At 46.0% G+C, this 14,440-nt stretch overlaps 1 protein-coding gene across 6 annotated transcripts in view; it reads right to left on the bottom strand.

The window, feature by feature from the left end:
* ECT2 (epithelial cell transforming 2) overlaps positions 1–14,440 on the bottom strand; it is a 136,633-nt gene that overhangs the window by 22,037 nt on the left and 100,156 nt on the right. For all 6 annotated transcript variants that reach the window (XM_069727307.1, XM_069727305.1, XM_069727306.1 and 3 more), the window contains 2 exons: positions 2,516–2,594; positions 2,171–2,290 (listed from right to left, as the gene is read on the bottom strand). In XM_069727307.1, the coding sequence (XP_069583408.1) occupies positions 2,171–2,290; positions 2,516–2,594 (199 nt within the window). The remainder of the gene's footprint in view (positions 1–2,170; positions 2,291–2,515; positions 2,595–14,440) is intronic.

Genomic DNA, 14,440 nt, shown 5'->3' on the forward strand with positions numbered 1-14,440 from the left:
AAAAAAAAAACTAAAATTCACTCCTGGGTTGCTTTGGCAGTATGCTTTTGGTCATTGTCTATCTGTACTGTGAAGCACCATCCAATCAACTTTGCTGCATTTGGTTGAATCTGAGCAGAAAGTATCACCCTGTACACTTCAGAATTAATCCGTCTGTCATGCCATCAATAAACCCTAGTGACCTAGTGCCACTGTAAGCCATACATGCCCATGGCATCAGCCGCTTCAAGCCTTCTCCATACTTTCTTCTTCCCGACATTCAGGTAGAGGTTTATCTTAGTTTCAGTTGTCCAAAGTATGCTTTTCCAGAACTGGGCTGGCTTGCTTAGATGTTTTGTGGCAAAATCTAATCTGGTCTATTTTTAAGGCTGATTAATGGTCTGCACATTGTGGTGAACCCTCTATTTTGCCCTCATGAAGTCTCCTGTTTATGGTAGACTTCGATACTGAAACACCTTCTTCCTGGAAAGTAGAGATGGGAGGACACCAGGATGTTCAGTTCAGGCCAAACAGTTACAAAAAGTTTGGGATTGGGTACCAGAACAGTACCCAGAACCGAACCCGGACCTCATTCACTTGAATGGAAGGCCCAAACATGCAGTGTTTGCCACGCTGTCACCGCTTATCGGCAGTAAAATCATCACAGCCAGTCAGACAGCTCCGGTTCCCACCCTGTCCAAAGACAGCATGAGTGCTCAGCTGGGGAAGGGGGGGGGGGGGGGGGGGGGGAGGTGGGGGGGCAAAATCCATGGCCCCTTTCCAGCCTGGGAATAATCAGTCCATAGTTATTAAAGGCTCGTTATTTAAAATGTGGGGCACCAAACTTTTATTTTTTTATTTTTTTAATACAATTATTTAAATTTAAAAAAATACGGTGTGGGGTCCCCTCTATTCTTGATTAGTGGTGTGCGCATGTCGCAGTGACGAATCCACTGCGCGCACGTGAAGAAGCAGCGCGCGATCTGCGCTATTACCCTTTGTCAGATGCAAACTCGGCTTTGGGAAAATGGCCGCCGCGATCTCTTCTGCGCACGCGCGGCATCCCGCGGCCATTTTCCTGAAGCCCCGTGCAGCAGAGCACTCCATCTGCGCAAGCGCGGCCCCAGGAAGATGGCCGCCCCCAGGAAGATGGCCGCCCCCACCGATGACAGGGCTAGTAGCGCAGATCGCGCGCTGCTTCTTCACGTGCGCGCAGTGGATTCGTCACTGCGACATGCGCACACCACTACCTTTCCAACAGACAGCATATATACTTTTGTAAACAGACTTAATGGGATGAGATTGATAATGCTGCCATATACCAGTATCTTTCTATTATGTCCTAGGAACAGCAGTGCAGAAATTAAAAATCTATAATTTAAAAAACGTCAGATTCAGAAAAACAAACAGCCTATATGCATGGTAAAAAAAAAAAAAAGTGACATGTATGACAAGTGGCAGGTCCGCTACACAAAAGCTCATTTTAGGATTGCAAATACATTTTGCGACAATTCCAAGCAAATTCTGCTTAGGGATCATGTTATATTGCCGCCTGGCTCCAATGCAGGCAGGACAGCATGTTTCACGTGACCTGGATATTGCAGCAATACAACTACAGCGACATTTAATTTAACGCTACCACTATACCATTTATGACCAGTAATTTTACTATTTCAGGACATATCTTGTATTTACTATTTTAACAAACAGTGTAACAAATAATGAATACTTAATTACGAATACATAAATCTGCATATACTATCCAACTGCATCTGAAACATCAGTTAACTTCCATTTAAATGCCAATAGGCATTGACAGCGTATGTTAAGTCGTTTCTCTATGGTGAATTCAGCCTGGTCTATAGGGTTCACTGTAACTCAGAATCAGTCCGCTAAGTAAACCTAAGTAATGGAGTGATTCCCATTTTATGTGAATCTGTATTCAGAGTGTACGATGATGTTGAAATATGAAGACATTTTAAAAAGCAGGAAAAAAAAAACCAAAGTAGAAAAAGATTAAAGGGTAATAATCACAGCCATAAAGGGAACATTTTTTACCGGAGCATAACACATTAACAATTTCCACACATTATCCTGCATTTTAACTTTATGCATTAAAAATTTTCCGACTTTTCTTTCCTACCAAATCTCCCTGCATCTCTTCAGATGTTAACATTCAATATCGTCTTACCTCCAGGCAATCATTAAAGAGAAAGAGTGTGACTTGTTCTCCTCTGTCACAGAGATCTTCCCCGAGAGCTATAGTTTCCACTCGCTGTACTAGCATCCTATGGGAGGATAACAGATTTGCCTGGGAAAAAAATAGCAGTTGACAAAGTTACATTCATTTAGGAAGAATAAATGGTACGAACAAAAAATAAATGAGGCCTTGCATGGCACCATCACACTGACTTAATGGGTAGTATCTGTGTGCATTTCACTAATATACATAGTAACATAGTTAGTAAGGCCGGCATGTAATGGATCGGCATTCATTGTAATTTATCTACGGACATTAGATAGATTGAATACTTACAGGACACCCATCCACTTCATAGACTACATCAAAAATTTGTCGTTGACCTTCAGTTTTCCTTTTATCTTCATTGATGTGACTGCCAATTAAACAAACATAAAAGGGAAAAAATAAAAATAAAATAAAAAAAAAGGTATTGACTTGTGCACTGTAAACCAGAACATCATATCTTTAATAACTTAAGGATTTTAGCAGAAATATATGAAAGTGTTGGTTTTGTTTGAAGAGATAGAAGGAGAAGCTTTGTCTGGCTGAAGGGAACGGAGAAGTAATTACATATCAATGTGAAGTTGCTTGTTTATCTGGTTGCTCCTCGGAATATACAATGAAGAGAATGTCATGAAAAGGAAAATATTTATGTAGTCAAGTGGAGACTTTTACATTCTTGAAAGATTTCCCAAAGAAAATTTATTTCACGGAGTCTGTCAAAAAATTGAAATGGCAGACTATTGGGGGGCTCAGGGGCGATTCAAGGACACAAACTAATTTACAGGATCTTTGGGATATTTTATAAATTCCACTAGTGATTAGAGGGAACGAAAAACAATTTAGGACAGTTCTGAGCACGAAATAACACGGTCTGTGCTATTAAAAAAAGAAAAAAAAAACAGGGATTTTTGTGTTACTCACCGTAAAATCCTTTTCTCCGAGTCGTTCATTGGGGGACACAGAACTGTGGGTGTATGCTACTGCCGCCAGGAGGCTGACACTAAGTAGGTATAAAAAAAAAAAAAAGTTAGCTCCTCCTCCATAGTATACACCTTGCCACTGGCCCTGACAGCTCCAGTTTGGTGCACAAGCAGTAGGAGATAGAGAAAACAAAACAGCATTAGAGCAAAGACAACATGTCTAGAATACTACTACAGTCTGAACAACCCCATAGACAAATAAAATGAATAGGGAGGGAGCTGTGTCCCCCAATGAACGACTCGGAGAAAAGGATTTTACGGTAACACAAAAATCCCTGTTTCTCCATCGTCTCATTGGGGGACACAGGACTGTGGGATGTCCCAAAGCAGTCCCAGGGTGGGAAGAAGACGTACTGGAAGAAAACCCCTAGGCACTTACCGCCTATAGGTGTGATACCGCAGCCTGAAGAATTTTCCTTCCCAAACTTGCATCAGCAGAGGCCTGAGTGTGGATATTATAATGTTTAGAGAAAGTGTGCAGGCTGGACCAAGTGGCCGCTTTGCAAACCTGCTCTGCTGAAGCTTGGTGCCGAAGCGCCCAGGAAGCCCCTTACGCCCGAGTAGAGTGTGCCCTGATCCAAGCCGGGATGGCTGCACCCTTGATACGGTAGGCCTCCTGAATAGTGGTTCTTATCCATCTGGCTAAGGTCGATCTAGAGGCTGCGAGTCCCTTTTTATGACCCGCAGGAAGAACGAACAGAACATCCGTCTTTCGAAAGGAAGCGGTCCGAGAAACGTATCTTCTCAGAGCTCTCATCAAATCTAGAGTATGGAGAGCTTTTTCCACCCGGTGTGTAGGCGCAGGACAAAAAGAAGGCAAGACAATGTCCTCATTAATGTGGAATGAGGAGACTACTTTTGGCAAAAAGGAAGGTGCTGGTCTCAGCACCACCTTATCCTGATGAAATTGTAGAAACGGCGCCTGACAGGACAAGGCCGCTAATTCCGATACCAGCCTAATGGATGTTATAGCTACCAGAAACAAAACCTTCCATGAAAGGTACCTTAAAGGAATATCCTGGAGGGGCTCAAATGGAGGTTCCTGAAGAGCACTCAAGACCAAATTAAGGTCCCAAGCTTCTATCGGAGCTTTGTAAGGAGGGACTATATGAGAGACTCCCTGCAAAAAAGTTTTTACTTGCAGATTGGTAGCGATCCTGCGCTGGAAAAGAACCGATAAGGCGGATATTTGCCTCCTAAGGGTACTTGGAGCGAGACCTGAGTCTAGACCAGATTGGAGAAAAGCTAGGACATTAGGAATGGAAAACCGAAGAGGAGGAAGACCCTTCTTCCTGCACTATGAGAGAAAGACTTTCCAGGTGTGGTGGTAAATGCGTGCTGAAGCTGTCTTTCGAGCATTAACCATAGTTGAGGCTACTTTCTGAGAAAAACCGGCCTGGGTCAGAATCCAAGATTCAACAGCCAAGCCGTCAAACGCAGGGCCTCTAAGTTCTGGTGGAATATCAGCCCCTGCGACAGAAGATCTGGCTGCATTGGTAGCTGCCAAGGAACCCCGACGATCAGCTGAACTAGGTCTGCGTACCATGACCTCCGAGGCCAATCTGGGGCGACTAGAATTGTCGGAACTCCCTCTAACTTGATCTTCCTGACGACCTTTAGAAGCAGCGCCAGAGGGGGAAACAGATATGGAAGACGAAATTGGTTCCAAGATAGGACTAGTGCGTCTACGGCAATTGCTCCTGGATCTCGAAACCGTGCAAAGAACCTGGGTACTTTGGTATTCGACCCGGTGGCCATTAGATCCACGTCCGGGATTCCCCAGCGTAGACATATCTGCCGAAAAACATCGGGGTGAAGAGACCATTCCCCGGGCGCAAGACCCTGTCGGCTCAGAAAGTCCGCTGCCCAGTTCTCCTTGCCCGGGATGTAAACTGCCGAGATCACAGAGTGATTGTTCTCGGCCCAGCGGAGGACTTATCCTACCTCGCGCATGGCTGATCTGCTGCGAGTGCCCCCCTGATGATTTACGTAGGCCACGGCCGTGGCATTGTCCGATTTGATCCGCACCGGGCGACCCGCCAGAAGATGGTGAAAGTGCTGCAAAGCCAGCCAAATTGCCCTTATCTCCAACAGATTGATTGGAAGGGTTGATTCCCTTGGGGACCAACGACCCTGAGCCGTGTGCTGGAGAAACACTGCTCCCCAACCGAGAAGGCTGGCGTCCGTAGTGACTACCAGCCAATGAACTGGAGGAAAGGCTTTCCCCTGAAGTAGGGAGGAACTCCTCATCCACCATATCAGGGATTGCCTGACCCCAGGAGCCAGACTACACCTGAGGTTGAGAGACAAAGGACTCCTGTCCCAGGCTGACAGAAGTGCCTGTTGGAGTGGACGAAGATGGAATTAGGCGAATGGAACCGCTTCTATAGCTGCTACCATCCTGCCCAAGACCTTCATGCAGAACCGGATTGAATGGAAACTCGGCTGCCGAAGAATTTTTACCTCCTGCCGGAGACAAAGTACCTTGTCCTGGGGTAAAATAGTTAGCCCCCGAGAGGTGTCGAAGATCATCCCTAAAAAAGAGATCTTCCGAGATGGTACTAGAGATGACTTCCTTAAATTGACCAGCCACCCTAGACGAGCTAGGGTGTCCAAAGAGATGTTGACGTTGTCCCTGCATGCCTGAAAAGTTGGTCCTTTGACTAAGTGATCGTCTAAGTAAGGCAGAATGACTATGCCTCGAGAGTGCAGGATTGACACCACTGTTGCCATCACCTTCGTGAACACCCTGGGAGCAGTGGCGAGCCCGAAAGGTAATGCAGTGAATTGGAAGTGTCGCTCGCCTATGGAAAACCGTAGAAATTTTTGATGAGGAGGAAATATAGGAACGTGCAGATAGGCGTCTTGAATATCTATGGAAGCCAGGAATTCTCCCCTTTCCATAGCCGCAATGACCGAGCGGAGAGATTCCATACGGAAGCGACGAGTGCTGATGAATTTGTTTAGACACTTTAGGTCCAGAATGGGTCTCACGGTCCCATTCTTTTTGGGAACCGTAAACAGATTTGAATAAAACCCCTTGAACCTTTCTTCCTTTGGAACAGGGACAATGACCCCGTTGGACTGAAGAGACTCGACTGCTCTGAATAAAGCTCTTAGATGGGTTTTTGAACTGGGAAGACTGGACGGAAAAAACCGGCATGGAGGGAGACAGGAAAACTCTATTTTGTACCCTGAAACCACCAGGTCTCTTACCCATCTGTCGTCAACAACTGACAGCCAGGACTGATGGAACAGTAGTAGGCGACCGCCTACTCTGTTGGAAGCGACGAGAGGCTGCCTCCAGTCACTTAGCCAAAGATCGAGGATATCTAGATCCCCTAGATCTTGACGGTTGATACCGCATTCTTGCCAATGGATTGGCCCTATAGGAGACCTGGTGCTCCCGGTCTTGGACAGGCCGACTTGGGGGACCTGCGCTTGGTGCCGCAGACCACCGGGAGTTATGAAAGGATTTAAATCTTGCTTGAAATTGGCGACGAAAAGGTTGCTTAACCTTTTGTTGAGGAAGGAAATTGCTTTTACCTCCCGTGGTATCAGATATAAGCTGATCCAATTTTTCGCCAAAAAGACGGACACCTTGATAAGGAAGGGATGTAAGGGACTTTTTTGAAGTAGAGTCCGCCCGCCAATTTCTTAGCCATAGGGCCCTTCTGATAGCAATAGCATTTGCCGCAGCCAATGCTGAACAATTTGCCACATCCAAGGATGCATTAATCAGATAATTTCCTGCTAAAGATATCTGATTTGACATCTCTATCACCTCTACAGGAAACCCCTTATCCTGAAGAGCCTTAGTTACAGACTCTGACCAAGCTATCATAGCTTTGGCAACCCATGTGGCCGCAAAAGACGGTGCGAGGGCTGACCCTGAAGCCTCAAACAGAGACCGAGCTAGACTCTCTAGGAGCCGATCAGTCGGATCCTTAATAGACGACCCATTAGGAAGAGACAGCAACGTACTAATTACTAACTATGTTACTATGAACAATATTGTATCATACAATTATTAGGTTCTGTAGAAGGACGTAGATCTGGGGATTTATTATGATGGAATATAGGCTGAACTGGATGGACAAATGTCTTTTTTCGGCCTTACTAACTATGTTACTATGTTACTATGTACTAGAGGCCAAACGGGACACGGGAGCATCCACTGAAGGGGATTCTGCCCACTTTTTACAAAGCTCTGGAGCGAACGGATACCTTGCACCTAGGGCCTTCTGGCCTAAGAAACGTTTATCCGGTCGCTCCATGTGACGGACTAAATCCTCAAACTCAGGATGAGTAGAAAACACCTTATGAGGTTGCTTGAATTTCTTAAAGGACACCTTATGACCAGAAGGTAAGGTGGCCACATCCTCTACTCCCAAAGTCTGGTTAACGGCCTCAATGAGACTGTCAACAGATTCCTGATAACCAGGAGCTTCTAAATCAAAAGACCCCTCTGAGTCATAGTCCGAACCGTGCTCACTCAATTCCGCAGGAGAGGGAGATCGAGAGACAGGATTCAAAGATGCTGATGCACCTGACGGACCGGGAGACGCTGTGTGGGATCGTTTTCCCTGTGTCTGCCTAGAGGGAGTACGGCCCCTGCAGGCCGGAGGATCCTGAAAATCGGAGGATCTTTCCAAAACAAGCGGATGAATGTCCCTGACAGGGGCTTGAAGGGACTCAACCGCCTTTGTTAGAGACGCCATAGACTGCGTTAATGATATGACCCACTCAGGGGGAGACACTGCTGACCCAGGTACAGGCACACCCGGCAGGATAGCCGGCGGGGTAGCAGGCAGGGTAGCAGACGGGGGCTCCTGCACGCGCTCGGAATCACAAGCCTCACAGAGATGGTTACTTTGCGCATGCGGAAAAGCAGACTGACAGGTAATGCATGAGGTATACAGAACTGAGTGAGTCTTAGGGTTTCTAGACATGATGACTCTAAAGCCGTTATGCTCCGTATCTCCTTATGAGCTACTAGGTCTAGAACAAATACTGTTGTCAGGCTGAGGGAAGTAGCACTTACCCCAGTCCTGTGTCCCCGTATGCTCTCAAACACTGAACCATGTCTCCTGTGCAAACCACACATATAAACTAATTCACAGGGCCGATGCCTGAAAAAGTGGGAGGAGTTACCGCACATGGACCCGGTTTAGGCCGAAGCAGGGATCTAGATTTCACTCTTTCCCCTGCTCTCCCGGGAAAGCTGGGTGCTCGAAACCAGAAGTAAACCGTCGCCATGGAGGCGGGACTTCCCCCAGACTACAAGACCCATAATGCCACAGGCTGTACAGAGAAAACCGGAAGCCGCCGAAAAAGGGTCGGGACTTCCGCCCATGCTCAGACTACAAGATCCATAATGCCTCAGGCGAACAGGAAACCGCCTAAAAAAGGGGCGGGACTTCCGCCCATGCCTCTGCTGAAGTTTGCTTGTGGGGAAAAACGCTGGAAACCAGCACAGCGCCGGATATAGTCGCCAGCAGAACGCGCGATGAAGCAGGAGCCCCCCCTGTGCAGCCCTCTGACAGCGCATAAGGTTAGACATAAAAAAATCCACATATAAATATATAAATATTAAAAGACGGTGCAGGCACCCTAACTCCTTACACCCTTCAGAAGGCGAGGAGAGGGACCGTCTGCCTCCTTTAAACACCGTAGTCGTGCATTGGTGATGAAGTGGAGGCTGCACGGACAAGGAATGAATGCCTGTACAACCTAGGGTTCCGTTACCTCAGGGTGGTCAGGTTCTTAGTCCGGCAAAAAAATCCCACGTCGCGGGAGAGGATACGTGGAGGCGACACTCCACGTGCTCGCCCGTTGTTGGTTTGGGGAGATCGGACCCCTTCAAAAGGGTCCGTCGCCCCTGTCTTATCTTCAGAGAAAAAAAGCATCTGGGAAAACCCAGAGATGTGACTCCTACGGACACTAAGCATAAACTGGAGCTGTCAGGGCCAGTGGCAAGGTGTATACTATGGAGGAGGAGCCAACTTTTTTTTTTTTTATACCTACTTAGTGTCAGCCTCCTGGCGGCAGTAGCATACACCCACAGTCCTGTGCCCCCAATGAGACGATGGAGAAATGTGTATTCATGCAAGAGGCGTACTCTCCCCAAAATCTTTGGGACAAAAACCCAAGGAGATAATTGAAAAGCAGATCTATAAAACACTGAGTACTGAAAACATGGGAGGAACAGATCACTTGCCATACTATAGGACTATGGTTGTGAATGCAACTTGCTGGTAAAAGACGGACCCAGTGGCCTTTTAGACACCAACCAATTATTGGTGGTGTCCAGCTGTGCAAGGAGTGGCAATAAGTGAGAACCTACTGCACAGGTCTGTATATATGCAATTCAAGCAATCCCAGGCAGTTATGGCTTTAGAATTGTCTGGCTAGGGCATGTGCACACAGTATCTTTTAGGTGCCCTCGCAGCGGCTGAGTTTTCCCACCTCGAGCAGATTCACTGGCAATACAGGGTGGGCCATGTATATGGATACACCTAAATAAAATGGGAATGGTTGGTGATATCAACTTATTGTTTGTGGCACATTAGTATATGGGAGGGGGAAACTTTTCAAGATGGGTCGTGACCATGGCGGCCATTTTGAATCCAACTTTTTCCAATGGGAAGATGGTCATGTGACAAACTTAATGAGAATTTCACAAGAAAAACAATGGTGTGCTTGGATTTAACGTAACTTTATTCTTTCATGAGTTATTTACAAGTTTCTCTGTTTACAGCCATTGACATGTCGCAGAGGTTAACACGTGAGGAGCGGATAGAAATTGTGTTGATGTCTGGTGAACGCAGTACCCGGGTCATTGCAGCAGATTTCAATGCAAGACACCCTACGCACGAAAATTGTCACCATTGCCATGTTATTTAGGTCTATCCATATAAATGGCCCACCCAAAAAAAGTTTGCCTCATCACTGAACATAATGTTCTGTGTACAGAGGGTCCTGTTCCAATTTTTGTTTTGCCCATTCTGCATATTCAGAGCGCCGATCTGGCATCAGTCAAACATCCCTTCAGCGGATATTAGCTACTCACAAGTAGCACACCTACAAAATCCAGCTGCTGCAGCATCTCAACGAGGATGACCCAGATCGGCGCGCTGAATTTGCAGAATGGGCAAAACATAAATTGGAACAGTACCCTCAGTTTACACAGAACATTATGTTCAGTGATGAGGCAAACTTTTTTGGGTGGGCCATTTATACAGAAAAATCTTTAAAATGAGAAGGTGTGTCCAAACTTTTGGTCTGTACTGTACATAAGATCAATATCATTCACAACATACATAATCCTAATACATAGAATCTTAAAAACCCTACGTGCAACAAAAATCAACATCTTGTTTATTACATTAACAACATATGGAATCAATGCACATTTATTCCCATGGAAACCTTCACCCAATCACTGGGGTCATATATTAAATTATTCCAAGACGTCACAAAAATAGCCCAAAGGGGACAAACCACCTATCCATGATCATTGCTCAATTCGGCATATACACACTCACCAATCCTATCCATGCTGCTAAAACCAGGTCGCGTATACGTCACCCGCCAGCACCTCGTACCAGGACAAAACAGCCAGATCACGTCACATCGGAGCCACAGTGCAAGTGCACAGGCCTGCAGCGTCATCGGAAGAGGCATAGTCACATGATCTGAACGAAGCCCCGACCAGCAACACTACATGTCCACGTCACGAACCAGCGACACCACGTGACCGTAATCAGACAGAGTCACCTATGAAACGCTGACATCACGCAGGCGCAACCCAGTCATGTAAAAATACCCAGACAAAACATACAAGCGCCTCACAAAAAAGGAGATCACTCATCTGTGTGAGATCCATCCTCATAAAGGCTAAGGTGTGTAAGAAGAAAAAAAGGCTATCCACACTCATCCTCTACTTAAATCCATAGAAAATGAACAGCAACTATGCTTCTTAATCTTTATCAATCAATTATAAGTACCAAAAAAATACGAACAAAACAAAAATGCAAAGCACAAAATATGGGCAGTCAGGGGGCAAGGGGAGAAAAAAAAACAAAAAACCAACAACATGTCTAGGTGTTATACACTGCTCAAAAAAAAAAAAAAGGAACACTAAAATCCCACATCCTAGATATCACTGAATGAAATATTCCAGTTGTAAATCTTTATTCATTACATAGTGGAATGTGTTGAGAACAATAAAACCTAAAAATGATCAACGTAAATCACAACTAATATCCCACGGAGGTCTGGAGTTGGAATGATGCTCAAAATCATAGTGGAAAATGAAGTTACAGGCTGATCCAACTTCAGTGGAAATGCCTCAAGACAAGGAAATGATGCTCAGTAGTGTGTGTGGCCTCCATGTGCCTGTATGACCTTCCGACAACGCCTGAACATGTACCTGATGAGGCGGGGGATGGTCTCCAGAGGGATCTCCTCCCAGACCTGGACTAAAGCATCCACCAACTCCTGGACAGTGGTGCAGTGTGACATTGGTTGATGGTGTGAGACATGATGTCCCAGATTTGTTCAATTGGATTCAGGTCTGGGGAACGGGCGGACCAGTCCATAGCTTCAATGCCTTCATCTTACAGGAATGGCTGACACACTCCAGCCACATGAGGTCTGGCCTCCAGCCTCTGGACACTATGCTGACAGACACAGCAAACCTTCTTGCCACAGCTCGAATTAATGTGCCATCCTGGATGAGCTGCACTACTTGGCCACTTGTGTGGGTTGTAGAGTCCATCTCATGCGATCAAGTGTGTGAAAGCACAACCAACATTCAAAAGTGACCAAAAACATCAGCCAGAAAGCATTGGTACTGAGATGTGGTCTGTGGTCCCCACCTGCAGAACCACTCCTTTATTAAGTGTGTCCTGATAATTGCCAATAATTTCCATCTGTTGTCTATTCCATTTGGACAACAGCATGTGAAATTGATTGTCAAATAGTGTTGCTTCATAAGTGGACAGTTTGATTTCACAGAAGTTTGATTTACTTAAAGTTATATTCTGTTTCAGTGTTCCCATAATTTTTTTGAGCAGTGTATATAACACCTAAATATGTTTTTTTTTCTACCTCTCCTTGCCCCGACTGCCCATATTTTGTGCTTTGGATTTTTGTGTTTTTTTGGGGATTTTTTGGTACTTAATCTTTATCAATCAATTATAAGAATTATTAGTTTCTCTTCTTTTTCTATGGATTTAAGTACAGGATGAGTGTGGATAGCCTTTTTTTATTCTTATACACCTTAGCCTTTATGAGGATGGATGATGGATCTCACACAGATGAGTGATCTCCTTTTTTGTGAGGCGCTTATATGTTTTGGCAGGGTGTTTTTACATGACTGGGTTGCGCCTGCGTGATGTCAGCGTTTCCTAGGTGACTGTCTGATTACGGTCACGTGGTGTCGCTGGCTCGTGACGTGGACGTGTAGTGTTGCTGGCTGGGGCTTCGTTCTGATCATGTGATGATGCCTCTTCCGATGACGCTGCGCGCCTGCGCACTTGCATTGTGGCTCCGATGTGACATGTGATCTGGCTGTTTTGTCCTGGTACGAGGTGCTGGCGGGTGACGTGACATGTGATCTGGCCGTTTGTCCCGGTGGGAGGCGCTGGGGGGTGACGTATGCGCGACCCGGCTTTAGCAGCATGGATAGGATTGGCGAGTGTGTATATGCCGGATTGAGCAATGATCATGGATATGTGGTTTGTCCCCTTTGGCGCTTTTTCTATAATAGATTCGATTGGGTTATTTTCATGACGTCTTGGAATAATTAATATATGACCCAAGTGATTGGGTGAAGGTTTCCAGGGGAATAAAGATGCATTGATTCCATTTGTTATTAATGTGATAAACAACATGTTGATTTTTGTTGCACGTAAGGTTAAGATTATACTGTATGTATTAGGATTATGTATATTGTGAATGATACTAACTTTACATATCTGATGTCTGTTACTTGCTATGTATTGTAAATATTATATATGTGGGCTGTGGCTTGATGGTGATTGGTGCATCCACACTATTTAAGCAGGTCCTTTACACTGTATTGTATACTTGACAAAGACCTATTTGTGGTCGAAACGTTTGCATTATGACGGAATAAAGTCCCTTTTCTACTACTACACATGGATGGAGCGCAGTTCTTCTACTTTTGTGATTGAACAGACAGTATCCAGTGATTGATCAGATAAATCTCTCCCAGCATTTACATTGCCGTCTACCACAAAGTCTTAAGGCCCCTTCACATTTAGCGACGCTGCAGCGATACCGACAACGATCCGGATCGCTGCAGCGTCGCTGTTTGGTCGCTGGAGAGCTGTCACACAGACCGCTCTCCAGCGACCAACGATGCCGGTAACCAGGGTAAACATCGGGTAACTAAGCGCAGGGCCGCGCTTAGTAACCCGATGTTTACCCTGGTTACCATGCTAAAAGTAAAAAAAACAAACAGTACATACTTACCTACAGCCGTCTGTCCTCCAGCGCTGCGCTCTGCTTCTCTGCTCTCCTCCTGTACTGTCTGGGAGCCGGAAAGCAGAGGGGTGACGTCACCGCTCTGCTTTCCGGCTCACAGCCAGTACAGGAGGAGTGCAGAGCGCAGCGCTGGAGGACAGACAGCTGTAGGTAAGTATGTACTGTTTGTTTTTTTTTACTTTTAGCATGGTAACCAGGGTAAACATCGGGTTACTAAGCGCGGCCCTGCGCTTAGTTACCCGATGTTTACCCTGGTTACCAGTGAAGACATCGCTGGATCGGTGTCACACACGCCGATCCAGCGATGTCTCCAGGGAGTCCAGCGACGAAATAAAGTTCTGGACTTTATTCAGCGACCAACGATCTCCCAGCAGGGGCCTGATCGTTGGTCGCTGTCACACATAACGATTTCATTAACGATATCGTTGCTACGTCACAAATAGCAACGATATCGTTAACAATATCGTTATGTGTGAAGGTACCTTTAGGCTACTTTCACACTAGCGTCGGTACGGGTCCGTTGTTATGCGTCGGGCCGACGTACGTTGTGAAATTTGTGCACAACGTGGGCAGCAGATGCAGTTTTTCGACGCATCCGCTGCCCATTCTGAAGTCCGGGGAGGAGGGGGCGGAGTTCTGGCAGCGCATGCGCGGTAGAAAATGGCGGACGCAACGTACGAAAAAACGTTACATTGAACTTTTTTCGTGCCGACGTTCCACC

The sequence above is a fragment of the Ranitomeya imitator genome, chromosome 5, assembly GCF_032444005.1.
Source record: "Ranitomeya imitator isolate aRanImi1 chromosome 5, aRanImi1.pri, whole genome shotgun sequence".
NCBI lineage: Eukaryota > Metazoa > Chordata > Amphibia > Anura > Dendrobatidae > Ranitomeya > Ranitomeya imitator.